Here is a 16,068-nt window from a genome sequence, read left to right on the forward strand (position 1 = left end):
GACAAATTATACTACATCTATATATTGGAATAGTAGACAACCATTAAAAGGTTATTTCAGAACCTGGTACACTGGTGCACATCTGTGTCCCAGCTCCTCAGGAGGCTGAGGCAGGAGAATCACTTGAACACAGGAATTTGTCACCAGCCTGGGCAACATAATGAGATCCCATCTCAAGCCATAGAGAGAGAAAAACAGAGACAGAGACAGAGAGACAGAGATTTCAATGAGTTACCTAGAGTAGTCAAATTTCACAGACAGAAAGTTAAACAAACAGTGGTCACTAGGAGTTGGGGTAGAAGGAAATAACAAGTTATTCTTTAGTGGGTATGGAGTCTCAGTCTGAGGAAATGAAAACAGTTCTGGAGGTAGATGGTGGTAATGGTTGCACAACAATGTGAATGCAATTAACATCACAGGATGGTAAGCTCAAAAACCAGTAAATTCTATTTGTATTTTACCACAATAAAAACTCAAACATTATTTTTAAGGGTTGGGGCTGTAGCTCAGTGGTAGAATACTTGCCTAGCATGGTAGGCCCTGGGTTCAATCCCCAGCACTGTAATCAATAAATAAGCATATAAGTAAACAAATAAAAGATTATTTTTACAAATAGAAAATATTTATGATGTAGTGTTAAGAATGTTAGGAGACAACAGCACTATACCTAGCTTAGTTTAATTTAAGATACATACCAAACAAAGACAGGGAAATATAACAATGATAATGTCTAGATGAAGGGATCAGAGGTTATTTTCATTGCCTTCTTGATGCTTTTATTTGTTCTCCAAATTTTACACATAATAATGTGAAAGGAGTGAAAGACTTATTTCTTTTGTGGGTAATCATTTTCCTATGAGGGTGTTTCAAAAGAAAAGCGTGCTCTCATAAGAAAATCACTCACCTTAACCTTTCACCAAAAGTAATGCTGATGTGAAGACATTTTTCAAATACTAGGACAGAAAGGAACTTGGATATTATCGAACCCAACCCCTTAAACATAGAGGGGAAGTAACTTCTCCTGGGTCACACAGCTGGGCAACAGCAAGAAGCCCAGTACTTTCTTTCTACCAGAACACAAGGCCAACTCGCTTGAGGGGTTGACTTGATTATGAAAAAGCATTTACTAAAGGTCCACCTGTAGATGGCAGTGTGCTCCACTGGGGCTCCATCATTGAAGACTCCACCCTTTTCACAAACCTTCCAAAGGTACACACCAAAATGGAACAGAGATAAAGCATAATACATCAGATACCAATAAAATTGCATTTGGATATTAAAGCTATTAAAGTCTAGAAGACACTAAATGCACCAAAACATTAACAAGAGTTATCTTTCTTTGGTGGAGACTACAAACACATTCACCTTTTTACTATATTTATGTTATTTTGTATAAATATTTTATATGTAAAACATGAATTTTCTACTGTGGGTGGTGACACATGCCTATAGTCTCAGCAGCTTGGGAGGCTGAGGCAGGAGGATTGCGAGTTCAAAGACAGCCTCAGCAACTTAGCAAGGCTCTAATCAACTTAGCAAGATGCTGTCCCAAAATTTTTTAAAAAGAAATAAATAAAAGGGTGGTGATGTGTTTCAATGGTTAAGTATCCCAGGTTCAATCCCTGGTGTGTGTGTGTGTGTGTGTGTGTGTGTGTGTGTGTGTGTGTTGTGTACAAATTTTCTGATTTCACATGTGTATTTTTTCTGGTCTAATAAAAAGATTGAAGTGATCAAATCTAGTTCTATAAATGCTCCTTCCCTAGACTGCATCCTGCCAGTTCTTGGAAACAGATCACACATGAACACAGCTTTTGGGTATTTAACAAACATTTTACCCATTAGAAAAGATTCACGGCATTAACCTAATCCAATAAGTAAATAGATTTAATAACAAGAGGGTTTTCCCTTCACTCGATCTTTTGTGATCCTGAAAGATATAAAAAGAAGGAAGAGTTCCTGGAGGAGGAAAGAGACAGAAATGGAGATCCGTCTTCCTTTAGCTCACAGCAAAAATTAACTCAGAGGTTGGAGGTGGAGAAGACCGCAGAGACCTGAGTCATGCTCTGGTTTTGCATAGGAGGAAATGGGCACCCCATGGTGAGTTAGAACAAACATGCCCACTGCATATAAATAAATGCCCTATGCCCTAACTTGCAGGACATAGCTGGGGTTTCCTTTTCCTGACATCCACTGGAAGATGGCAGCTCAGCCCCAGAGAGCAGCCTGGCCAGACAGCTCGGCTTAGCTCTGTTGTTCTACCTAAAACTCTCATTTTCAACCAGTGACAGATTGAAAGCTTTTATGAGGCATTTGATTCTGCTCCCTTTGATTGAATTCCTGGCCATCAGTGTATTCCAAGAGGTCTTTTTTGCCTTTGGGCAAAGCAAGATACATTTATTGTCTCTAATGTAGAAACAAAGCTTCCTTCTTGTGGGGAAGGGCTCTTGGCCAAGGACAACATTTCACACATTTCACACAGCAGGAGTGGCTTTTGATTTAAAGGGCCTCTGGCAATTTACCTCTGAGCTACTGTTTATCACAAGTGCTTGCTACAGCTGTTCAATGTGAACAATCTGATCGTGGACTGGCTAAACCCCAGTTACATCTTTTGAAAGAGAAAGTATGAAGGTGTAATGGAAGTTACAGAAGAAAAAAAGGATAAAATAAGACGCACATGCTTCTCCCAGGAACCTTTAAGGCAACTTGAACTCCATCAGAACTTCCCATAAATGCACAACTGTGTTGAAACATAATAAACTCTTTGGATTCTGATTTTCTTGGCTTACCTGATTTAAGATGTCAATATCATGCTGTGCACTTAATAAGCTGTTTACCACTGTGACATGGTTGTTGATAACTGCTAAATGAAGAGGGGATTCCTTAGGCTGCAGAAATAAGAAAAATTTTCAAATTCAAAAGATTCTGGTTTCAACATTCAAATCACAAAGCAACTCATTTCAGCAGACATTTCCTGATCTTCTCTGAGTACTAAAATTGCCCAACCCAGTGGTGAGCACATAGTTAAGAGTTCTGCAAATATTATCATTCTGAGGGCTGTGTGTGAAGCAAGCCAGCTCACCAGCAATCAGCTCTCCCCATCCACTGTTCTGGAACTATATACTGAGCACCTACTATGGGCCAGTCTCTTTTCAGAATGCCAGGGATTTAGTAGTGACCAGAGTCCATTCTCAGAAATCTTCTAATCTACTGGGGCAAACAAATGTTCTTTTTTTTTTTCTTTTTCTTTTTTTTAGAAAGTCACACAAATATGTAATTAAATTGTGATAAGTGTTTGGAAGGAAAGGTCAAAAGTGCTGTAAAGGTATGTGTGATGGTTGGGAAGGGTTGACCTTTCAGGAGAACAGAAAATGCTTTCCTGAAGAACCAAGAGCTGACCTCAAATATGAATAAGGAAGTACTAAACAGGCTGAACTGCAGGACTTCTCAGAGCCTTCAAAGAGCCAAAAGACAATAGAAACAGCCACAGAAGGGGAAATGTATACACATTCAGCATTTCCTGAACTGATATGATCTAAAGCCCTCAATCCCTTGAATGTCTTGCAGAACCGGTATCTCCACTTACTCATGCACTAGGTTCTCAGGTTCAGCCTTCCTGCCTCCACAGAGTCCAGCCACAATGTATTCATCAAACCTTTTGCAGCCTTCTCCCTGTTCGCCTCCTTTGTGGCTAAACTGTCTATCTTCTGAGCTCATGACCCTTCTCACCCATCCCTACCCTGGCTTCTTACCACCCTTCAGACTACAGAAACATCCCATCACCATCACACACTTTGCCTCCAAGCTCCCCTGCTGCCTCATCCACCCAGCTGCACAGGCTGCAGAGGCACAAGAGAAAACAGGTCTGAGGAAGGACAGAAGGAAGCTGGAAGGGAGTAAGAGGTAGGGGAAAGTCGATGAAGTGGAGAGGGGGAGCAAAAACAATTAGGGCAGGAGAGGGGTGGGGAAGGAGCATCCAGTGAGGGTCATGAGTGAGGGAGGGGTGCAGGTGCAAGAGAGCTTGGGCAGAAGATCCAAGGAGACTGTGTGCAGGGGTAGGGGCATGGTAGGAGAGACAGGAGCAGAGAGAGTGGAGAGAGGGGACACAGATGCATGCTAGAGCCAGTGATTAGGACAGAAGAGAGCAACGTTGGTCAAGTGTAACAGGTGATAACGATAAGCATCAGTTGGGCACATTCAACACATTCTCACAATGTACTTACTACACACTTCCCCCCAGCACTAGGGAAACTGTCTTAAACAGTAGGTTAACTGACAGCTTTTCAGAAAAAGATGTCATTCACAGCAATCTTAGCACTCGATTTTATATTCTCTGCTTTATACATTAGACACGGAGAGGATCAGTAACTTTGGCAAGGCCATAGAGCAAGAATGTGGGAGAGACCAGAATTGAACCAAGACCTTCCTGACTTCCATATGCAGCAGACTCCTTCTCAGGAGACAGGGCAAAACAGATGGAAGAGAGATGGAGTGAGTTGGCAAGTTTCACCAGCACACAGAGGGAGAGGAGAGGAGGGGCAGGTAGGGCTGCTACCTGAGCAGATCAGAGGCTGGCTGAGGGGAAAAAGGAGAAGATGGCACTGAGGAAAGCTTGTGGGTGCCATCTGAGGGTGAGGCTGCATAGGCCTCCTTTGTTCAGGAATACTTCCTCCCTTGAAGCTCTAAGCCTGAACACAGAGAAAGCATCCCTCACCTCAAAGAAGCAGGCAGCATCCTTGCCAGGGCCACCCGCCTTGTGGCGCCCAGCTCCTCCTGAGAAACAGGAAGCATCCTTGGCCTGAAACCAGTTAGTTCAGAGCCAATTTCCCTAACTCCATGCTCCAAAAACCATCAGACATGGTTTAAATCACATCCCTTACTCTCAAGTTAATGCAGTAAATAATAATGTCTCAGCAAGATCGGAGGAAATAATATTCTCACAAGAGAAACAAGAATACAGTGAAAAATAAAGGAAACCTTCCTGTCCAATTCCAGCACAGAGGGCCTTTGTTAATTCTATCAAAGCCAATTCAAACTTCAGAAACCTAAATCATTATAAAGGATTGTCTTTCACAAGAAAAACAAGATCACTCAGCAAGATGGAAAAATTATCACTCTTCTTCATGTTTACAGCAGCTTCATTTCCCAGACTGATGAGATTCCAACGAGAGTCACAGCATCTCTAGACACAGGAGAAAGTTTTATTGCAGTGAATACAAATATTTAAAACACAAAGATTTCATTTTGCTCTGGAACTTCAGTGACTTTCTAAAATTCATCCCTGAGATTGTATTTCTCAAGATTAAGACTTAGCCTCCAAAAAAAAAAAAAGTCAGTCAGGCTTCCCAGAAAGAATCCCTGCCTTGTGAAACATCTCCTCCCACACATCTATCTGTGAAGGACATCTCCCTGGCCGCCAGCCTGGGGCACCAGGACCAAAACCTGTGTAAACTAGAATAGACTCACTTCCATCCTCTGGTGAAGATCGATGTTCTCACTGAGAAGAAAGTTGACAAGGGATGTGTGGCCATTCCGGGTTGCAGTCTGCAAAACACTGACATTGAGCTGCAAGAGAGAGGTCGAGAGAGCAGGGAGGATCCCCATCAAAACCCAACATGCTATGCAGTGTTCATCATACGATGAACAATTAGTATAATGACAAAATACAACTATTTTGAAAAGGAAATCCAATGTGTTATCAATTGTTTGGGGGGATGGGCAGAGACTGTTATCTCAAAGTGTCTCCCACTAAGCTGTCAGAGTTCAGGAACATTTGTGCAATGGACTACAAGTATCCCCTCAAAATACATATGGTGAAACCCTAATCCCAATTGCTACACATCTTTTGGAAGTTGGGCCTTTGGAGGGTGATAAGGTCATAAGAATAGAGTCCTGGTGAATGGGATTTATGCCCCTATTAAAAAAAAAAATACAACCAGAGCACTTTCTAGTCCTCTTTCTGCCATATGAAGGCACAACAAACAGCTGTCCATAAACTAAGAAGAGAACACTCACTAGAACTTCACCCAACAAGCTCCCTAACAGACTTCCGGCCTACAGGGCTATGAGAAATAGCCCTGTTTGTTGTTAAAGCCACCCAGTTTAATAGTATTTTCTTATAGCACCCTGAGTTAAGACAAATTTGCTGCAGGTAAATAAGAGTTAAATCCCTGCTTGGAGAAGTAGGAAGTGAACTAGAACCAGGTCGTCTCTCTACACTGCCCGCAAATGTCTTCCTTGAGTGAAATAGGTGACTTGGTTATTAGTCTCCAGAAGGCCTCAATGGGGGCTGGAGTTGTGGCTCAGCGGTAGAGCACTGGCCTAGCATGTGTGAGGCCCTGGGTTTGATCCTCAGCAACATATAATTATAAATTAAAAAAAAATAAAGGTACTATGTCCAACTGTAACTAAAAAATAAAACGTTAAAAAAAAATGCCTCATTGATTTCCTCCCTCCCTGTCTCTATTGACTACCAGATCTCCTCTTTGCCAGGTACAGCTTCACAGTTTAGTATGATTTCCACCCACGGGAAGGACTGCCTCTCTGTCCTTTTACCTGACTCCTTTAGCACCTTTTTTCTACTCTGCTTCCAGCTGCCTCCTGAGGCTTCCCTAAGCTCACTGTCTGCACTTAGCACCCAAGCTAGATGGCACCCTGTTCCAGGGCACAGCCTGCTGTTGGTAATCCTTGAACTTCCAACCTGCCCAGCATGGCACCTTGCAATAATGCAATTAGTTGTTGACTGATCAGCCATAAGACTGCCACAAAGTATTTTCAGGTGCTCCATAAAAGGGTACTCTAGGGCTGGGGTTATGGCTCAGAGGTAGAGCGCTCACCTGGTGTGAGTGAGGCACTGGGTTTGATCCTCAGCACCACATAAAAATAAAGATGTTGTGTCCACCTATAACTAAAAAATATTTTTTTAAAAAAAGGGTACTCTAGAAAACTGCTTTCCCTAAATGGCTGCATTGGTATCCGGTCCCACATGCTCTGTTACAATGTGACTTTGCCATTCTCCCTCAGGAGGGAAGGTTTGCTTCTTCAGTCCCTTGAATCTTAGTAGACTCTGTAACTGCTTTGGCCAACAGAGTATGGCAGAAGTGATGGCATGACCCCTAATCAGGCTGGCAGCTTCTGCTGTCTGCCTCTTGCAATACTTCCTCTTAGTCCAGCTGCTGTGGTGATGTAAGAAGGCTCAGGCACACTGAGGTCCCATATGTTGGTGCTCAGGTCACGAGCCCATGGCGAGCTCCCAACAGAACTGGCTTCAACTTCCAGGCATGTGAGGAGCCATCTTGGATACCTGGCTTAGTTAGGGCTTTAAATGACCAAAATTCTGGCCAACATCAGACTATAATCACATAATAGACCAAAAGTAAGAATCTCTCATGTGAGCACAGTCAGCCCACTGTGAAAGTTGTCAGAATCAAAACAGAGTCACTTTTGTCAAGGCCTAATAAACAGATAAGTCAAGACAGAAGGTTGCAAAAAAGGGGATCCTGTGCATATTTGCCTGATAATAAGAACTATTCACTAAAGCCTGCCAGAACCACAACCTTGAATTAAGGCCACTGCAATCCACTCCCCCCCACACACACACACAAATATTTTCACAAGGACATTTGCCCAACAACTGTCTGTTTAATCTTAGACTGCAGCCACCTTGTTATTAATCCGAGTAGCCAAAGATTATTGTTTTAAAATATTTTATGTAATCCTTCTCATTTTGCCTTTAAAAATTTCCCCTGGCCTTTAACCTCTTTGAATAAGCACATAATTTACTTTTATGACACACATCATCCTATTGCAATGCTTTCCTATCCCATATAAACTTCTTCTTTAGAGAATCTTTCTCCTATGCCATTTGGGTTAACACCACAAAGCTATGGAATATAATACACACTAATGTTTCAAGCCACTGGGCTTTGGGTTGTTTTGCTATGAAGCAATAGGTAACTGGAACAGATGTTAACAGGAATGATATGTATATCTCTGACTAACAGAATCCTGGCTTGGGAGGATGCTAATTCCTATGTGACCCAGCATGAAGTGGCTTATCAAGTATGGGCTCCTCCATCTTCATCTATAAAAATGGCATAACCACCTACATTTGTTTTCTCTGCTGCTATAACAAACTGCCACAAATTTAGTGGCTTAATAGGAATGTATTATAATTCTAGAAGTAAAACATTCTGAAATGGATTTCACTGGGGTCAAAAAAAAAAAAAGGTGTTTGATTGAAGGCTGTGTTCCTTTCTGGAGTGAGAATCAGTTTCCTTGCCTCATCCAGTTTTTAGAAGCCTCCTACATTCTTTGACTCACACACCATTTTTTCCATCTTCAAAGCCAGCAGTGGTTAGCTGGGCTCTCCTCACACTCATCATCCTGACCTCCTAACCTGCCTCCCTCTCCTACTTCAAGGGACCCATTATATGAGGCCCATCTAGATGATAACTCAGAATAATCTCATTTTAACATTTGCTGATTTGTAACCTTAATTCCATTTGAATTCCCCTTTGCCATATAACCTAAATATTCATAGGTTCCAGGGCTTATGTGGACATCTCTGGGGCTGGGGAGATACCTATCACAACATCCTAACTCTTTCTCTCAAACTACAGTAACCCGGGAAGATAAACGAACTAGGAAATGTGTACAGTAATCATAACTACCATTTTATTCATTCTACAAAAATTATTGAGCACCTATTATGTGCCAGGCAGTATGTTAGATAGTAGAGGGATATGTTGTTTAAAAATAATTTTTTAAAAATATTTTCTTATATTGGTCAATGGACCTTAATTTTATTTATTTACTTATTTATATGTGGTGCTGAAAATCAAACCTAATGCCTCACACATGCCAGGCAAGCGCTCTACCACTGAACCACACCCTTAGCCCTGGTCAACAAATTTGATAAGATCTATGATATTTCATCCCAATGGAGGTAAACAATCAATTGGTCCAGATTGGTAGACTGGAAAATCAGTAAATCAGGAGATTTAGAATAAATCTATTTAATAGATTCTGGATATTTATTTAAGAATAATATTGACTAGTTATAAGTGCTATAATGAGAAGTGAGGGAACATGACTGGATGGCTGTTTTCCAATGAGTGACCAAGAAAAACCTTCCTGGATAAGGGGACACTTCAATCAGAATGGTCAGAAGTGCCCCCACTGGGAAGATCCAAGGCTACCTAAAGCAGGAACAAACTTCTCAAGAACTCAAAGCCAGATTCTGGAGGAGCTATGGGAATCTGCAGCATGCTACCTGTGAGACACTACAGACGTGGGTAGGACCCACAGATTTTTTAAGAGGAAAGGAATATGTTAAACCTAAAAATATATGTATTGGTTCCAAGATACCAAGAGAAAACCATGAAATTGAAGTGAATAAATATTTAAGCAACATCTTCATACTTTATTGATTGTTAAATGTAATATTCATAAAATATTCATGGCATTTGTAAACAATTTTATAGGTTACATTTTTTCACCTTCTTCAATTTCCAATTATACACAGAATTTTAAGAAACCAGAGTCGATCATAAATTGGGTGCTTATTGTAGCCAAGTAATTGTAAAAGCCAAAAATAAAATAGCCCTTTAGAGTAATTAACAGCAAAACAAAAATTATTTAAAGTGGAATGTGGGGGCACTTAAATATATTTGATAAGGTGTGGGGTAGGATCTTTAGAAATCTGCATTCTTAGGGTCTACAAAAGTCCTAAGTAGACCCCCGGGCAGTTAGCTAGGCCTGGGAAAATCCTCCATTTAACACAAAAGGAGGAAGCCTGCTGTCAACCAAATCCATAATCTTACTCCAATTACCTCCTCAGAAATGACTCCACTATGTATCCTCTCTCCTTAGTGATAGGGAGAGGGCAAGAGAACACAAAAGCAATCTCTTGGAAACCAAGACAAATCACTGCCACCAAGTGAAATATTTCCAAGATCAAACACATCAATCACCTACAGAAATGAAAGCAAAACAAGTCTAACACATCTGTGATAACATTTGTACAAGCTGCTGGCTTTTTTGCATCACACTGCTTTGTTTCCCTGGGATTTTCTCTGGGATGGCAAAAATGGGTCTAGGCAGTGGTGATGGTAGGTTACTGACCTGGGAAATGTGCCAATGAACTTAGGCAGAAACTCTAGAAGAAACTGCATTAGCCAGCTTTCCATTACTAAAATTAAGTACACAAGGCAAGCCAAATTATAAGGGAAAAAAGACGTATTTAGCTCAAAATTTTTGAGGCTAGATGTCCAAACCTCGTGGCTTCATCATATCATGGCAAAAGTATGTGTTTATCTCAGTCTACATGGTCTCTCTCTTCTTATAGAGCTACTAGGATACAAACATTACCAGAATACCATCACCCCAGTGAGCTAAGTGATTATCACTTGCCAGAGATGACATCTGTAAATATTATAGTCAGATTAAGTTTCTACCCATTTAATACCATTAACATAAGACTTTGGCAATTAAATTTCTGCATGAGCTTGGGGGCTAATGAGGGGTGGGGTGGTAAACCATATTCAAACCACAGCACTAGTAAAAGCTGAGAATGGACTTCATACAATTTCTATCTGCCTAGAGGCTACTACCTAAGCACCCAAGGCCACAGCTATAAGGATGTGGACAATGGAGATGATGAAGTCTTAGTCCAGTGGGGAGAATGTTTGCCCATGCATGTGAAAATCATTACAAAACAAAATATCTATGAGAGCAAAATAATTAAGCACAGACGAGAGAGCAGGTACAGAACAATGAAGCAAGCCCAAGAGAGTTTTACTAAGCAGAGAGGCCTTCCCCAGGGACTTGCAGGTGGATGCAGATTGGGGATAGGGGCAGGAGACAGGGGTATTGTGTAACAACTGAAAAACAACACAGCTCTTCACATGCTGAATATTCCATGGCTCCACAAATTCTTGATGCTGTGTTTATTGTGTCAGTAACCTTTCAACGTCAGTAAAAAGCAACTTACTATCTTCATTTTCTATTCTCTCTTACAATCCTTGACCATTTAAATATAAATCTACTGTTATTGTATTAATATTTATTATATACTATATATTATTATTTCAATTTTATTTATGATATATATTTTTATATGCAATATATTTTCAGTATTTATAATTATAATTTTAATGGCTACATAATTTCCAAAAAATAGATATAACTGGAGTTGTAGCTCAGAGGTAGAGTGCTTGCCTAGGACATGTGAGGCTCTGGGTTCAATTCTCAGCACCACATATAAATAAGTAAATAAAATAAAGATCTATCAACAACTAAAAAAAATACACCAATTTTTTATTTCAACTTTCTCCTACCACTCATTGTATATACAGGTTGTATCTAATTCTTTGGCTACTGATAACAAATTCATCATCTTTCTTAATACACGTAGATAGATTATTCCCTTAAAATAATTTCCCATACATAAATAAAAATAAAGTGACAAAATGCTTTTCAAAAGGGTTGTATGAAAGTATACTCTACCAGCAGATTGCAAGGGAATTAAAACATTACCTATTTGGGACTTTATTCTGATTCTAATATTTAAACACTAGAATTTCCTTTTGAAAAGAAATTTTTTACACATTATGCTGATATAAAGATCCTAAGATATCAGCAATTAAAATAAAAACAACAACCAGGCGTGGTGGCACATACCTGTAATCCCAGTAAATTGGAAGGCTAAAGCAGAAAGATTGCAAGTTTGAAGCCAGTCCCAGCAATTTATCAAGACTCTATCTCAAAATTAAATATACAAAGGGCTGGGGATGTAACTCAGTGGTTTGATCCCCAGTACCAAAAGCAAATAAATAAATAAATAAAACAAGATACAGAACAGTATATATAGTATATGGTGTGCTACCATTCGTGTCATATCAGTGTATGTACAAGTATGCATCTATTTAGTCAAGTCACACTTTCCACATGAACGCATAGAAAATTCCTGGGGACTGAGTAAACTAGTGATGATTTTAGTTTCAGAGAATGAAACTGACCTGTGAGGTTGGAGTAAGATACTTTTTATCATACACCATTTGGTTCTATCCAAGTTTTTTGTCATGAGTTATTTTCATCATAATTTAATACTAATTAGGAGGAAAAAAACAGAAAAAGAAAATAAACTATCTGAGGTCAAGGCCACTGCTGTGGTTAAAAGTGAAGGTGCTGGAGTCAGAATGGGTTCAAATCCTTGTACTGCCATTGACTAGTTGTCTCATCTTGGATGAGTTCCTGTTGTGGTTTAGATATAAGGGTCCTCCAAAAGCTCATGGGTGAGACAATGCAACAAAGTTTAGAAGTGAAATGATTGGGTTAAGAGAACCCTAACCTGATCAGTGCATTAATCTACTAATAGGGATTAACTGAGTGGCTGGTAGGGTGTGGCTGGAGGAAATAGGTCACTGGGCGTGTACCCTTCAGGTTTATATTTTGTCTGTGTTGAGGGGAGTGGTGTCTCTGCTTCCCTGTAGCCATGTCCTGAGCTGCTTTTCTCCACCACACTCTCCTGCCCTGATGTTCTGCCTCACCTTGGACCCATCCATCAATGGAGCAATGGAGCCGTCCATCAATGGACTGAGACCTCTGAAACTATGAGCAAAATAAAGTTTTTCTCCTTTAAAATTGTTCTTTTGGTCACAGTAGGAAAAAAAAAACACCTGACTAACACAGTTCCTTAGCTTTTCAAATTATAGCTATCTGTTCTTTTAAAAAGTGAAGATAATAGTCTTGAGAGTTTCAAAGGCTCTTGCAGCATCACTAATACAAAAGTACTCTGTATTTAGAAGGAGGCACCATCCTGCCTTCTTCAGGCCCCAGGCTTGAAATGATCACTTGAGTTTTCACACAATCAACTTCTATTTTTTTAACATCTACAGTGTATGAAACAGGAATGTGTTAGTTGCTATGGAGAAAACAAAGTAGAGTAAAAGTGCCTGTCTTTAAGATGTGACAAGTACTTGCTCCTTTTGTCCAGTTTTCATTTATTCCTTCCCCAGATGAATGGGAGGAATGGCATTGCTTTTGAGGAGATGTGAATGGAGAATGTCAGAGGTAAATCATTCTTACCCAAAACAAAACATAATATAAACATTAATTCTACAAGAACCCAGCGAGTGATCAATGCAGGGCCAGAGTTACCAAAGAACCATCTAAGTCCCCCACCCACTGTGTAAGTGAATGGAGCCCAAGGCACATACTTTATTTGGAATGTTGATATCACTTCCTGCTGCCAGTAGCACTTTGCTGCATTCTTCATGACCTCCTTCAACGGCCAAAAAGAATGGTGTTTCTCCATTCTAACAAAAGAGAAAATAAGTTAAAAATTAAATGCCCCTTGCAATGGAATGAAATCACTTTGAGAAACAGTGTGCTTTCTCTATACCTTTTGTACTTATTTTTTTTTCACAATGAGTTACGTTCTTTCTTTTTTTAATTTTTTTATTAGTTGCTCAAAACATTACAATGATCTTGACATATCATACATTTGATTCAAATGGGGTACATAATCTTAATCTTATTTTTCCACATGTACAGATTGCAGGATCACATTGGTTGTACTTTATTTTTTTAAATGGATATCATTCAGCATCTATGTGCCAACGTATACTGCCAAGATGATATGCTTTGGCACAGCCAAATCATACAACAATCTTGTGAAGTCAGGGTTGATATTATCTTCATTTTACAGATCAGAAAACTAAACCTCAGATTGAAACTGACAAAGCCAGGACATGAGTCTAGTGTTTGACTTCAAAGCTGGCACTGTCTATTCTATTTAAGACTTTTCATCCACCATTCATAATTAACCTCTACTAACCTTTCTATCAAACACTTATTAGGCTATATGAATTGGGATTGGAAAGATGGACTGGACACAGATCCAGCCCACAAGAAAGTAACAGACTATTAAGAAAGATAATTTTGGGAACAAGGAATTATAATGCAGTATGAAACATACAAAATTAGAAGTACAATTGCACCAAGTAACAGCTTGAATCTTTACAAATGATTTCAAATGTTTCATGTTGTTTAAAAAGCAATATTAGTCTTTTAAAAAGTGATTCAGTACTTCAGTTTTCTGAAACTTATGGTAAATGAAAGTGGAAAAAAGTTGAGAGTTTTGTTTAGACCAAAACATAAAAGAAAAAGAAATAATTGGTCTCACGTAATAGCTGCTTGGATATGTCCCCTTCCTCATGCAAACTCTTTCCTAAAATCATGAAAGAAATGCAGAATTCCTTCCCCACTTTTTAACCATTTACCCCTAAAACATTATCCTACTTAACAAGTGCATTTGGTAAGTCCATAGGTTGTACTTGTAGCTGATTAGGAGTAAGCAATCATGTTAACAGAGAGGCAGGAGCACAGAACCAGTGCTCCAATCTGACAAAGTGGAAATACTGCACCACAGTGCCTAAGGCCTGCAATCTACCTAAAAAGGAATCACTCTGCATAATCTGTCTTCTCATTTTTCCAGGAAAAAAGATGCCAAAAGGCAAATTCTAAAGGGAAAAATATTTGCAAAAAAAAGGAAAAATGCATATATGATTACATGTCCACTGTAATTCTACATCATGTACAACCAGAAGAATGAGAAGGTATACTCCATTGACACATGATAAATCCAAAATGCATTGTACTGTCATGTATACTAATTAGAACAGATAAAAACAAGGAAAATAAGGAATTCACCACTTTGATGTATCAAGAACCTAGTCAATGTTCATATTTTTGACCCAAAAATCAACCTCGAAGAACATACCCAAAGGAAAGAGTAAGAAATTCAAACCAACGTTTATATAAAAAGAGTTTCTTGACAATATAAAAAAGATTGAAATAAACTAAATGTCCAAGAGCCAAATCTTACTTAAATGAATGTGGGCAGGTGCTAAAAACATATTTGTGTTTAAACATATATGTGTTATATACACACACACACAACACATACAAATACATACATACACATCCATATATATTCTTTTTAAAATGTATATTTTAAATATACACACATACACAAGAAAACTGAAAGGGCAAAATGATGAATATAAGTTGAATATAAGATAATATAATACAAGATAAATATAAGATAATCCTTTAGTGTGAAAAAATATAAAACTACTATTTATGTTTTATATTTTTTTCTCAAATTAAAAAAAATCTAGTTCTGGCATGTTTTATAATAATTAATTAAATTATAAATATATGTAATAAAGGCATGCCTGACTTTCTTTTTTGATGTGAGTTTGCTACCAAGAATGTTTGGAGAACACTGCTCTGGAGCACGATTTTATGGGCTACTCTCACTGATCTGGCAACAGCTTGGAACAGAAAACAGAGACTGCAATGACATATGAATATTACAGGTCTCATTCAAAAGGATAATATTATCACTGTACACTTTTACTTGTTCAATTGAAACCTACCCTAATATGCAATTAAATTGTGTTGGACTTTGTGTTCTCTCCAGTGTATCTTGACTCCAAAATAGCTAAAAAGTGAATGAAATCCATGTGCACACATTCCAATGTTAAAGTACTCGATCAGAGCAAACCTAAGTAGATAAAGAAGGTTTGTATTAAATCCTATAATTATAGATTTTGATCTCTGCTATGATTGAATGTTTGTGTCCCTCCAAAATTCATGTTGAAGCCTAATCCTGAATGCAATAATGTTCAGAGGTGGGAGCCTTTAGAAGGTGACCAGGTCAAGCTCCATCCTCGTGAATGTGATCTGTGGCTTTCTAAAAGGGCTTGAGAGAGTCTATTTGGCATTTCTATTCTCTTCCACATCAAGACACAGCATTCACTCCTTCTTCCACACAAGGACACAGCAACAAGTTACCATTTTGGAAGCAGAGAGCAGCCTTCAACAGGCACCAAACCTGCTTTCATCTTGTCTTGGACTTCGAGCCTTCAGAATTCTATAATTTAAAAGTTACCCAGTCTGCACACTCATACATTGATGATTGACCCAAAAGTTGGTGCAGCCAATATGGAAAGCAGTATGGAGATTCCTTGGAAAACCTGGGAATGGAATCACCATTTGACC

General features: G+C 39.0%; 1 protein-coding gene across 1 annotated transcript in view; it reads right to left on the reverse strand.

The window, feature by feature from the left end:
* Positions 1 to 16,068, reverse strand: part of Ankdd1b (ankyrin repeat and death domain containing 1B) — a 72,640-nt gene that overhangs the window by 20,292 nt on the left and 36,280 nt on the right. Inside the window, exons 8-9 of the mRNA XM_026404121.2 lie at positions 5,464 to 5,562; positions 2,787 to 2,885 (exon numbers count right to left, since the gene is read on the reverse strand). Coding sequence (XP_026259906.2) covers positions 2,787 to 2,885; positions 5,464 to 5,562 — 198 coding nt within the window. The remainder of the gene's footprint in view (positions 1 to 2,786; positions 2,886 to 5,463; positions 5,563 to 16,068) is intronic.

This window comes from Urocitellus parryii, chromosome 1, assembly GCF_045843805.1.
Source record: "Urocitellus parryii isolate mUroPar1 chromosome 1, mUroPar1.hap1, whole genome shotgun sequence".
Lineage (NCBI taxonomy): Eukaryota > Metazoa > Chordata > Mammalia > Rodentia > Sciuridae > Urocitellus > Urocitellus parryii.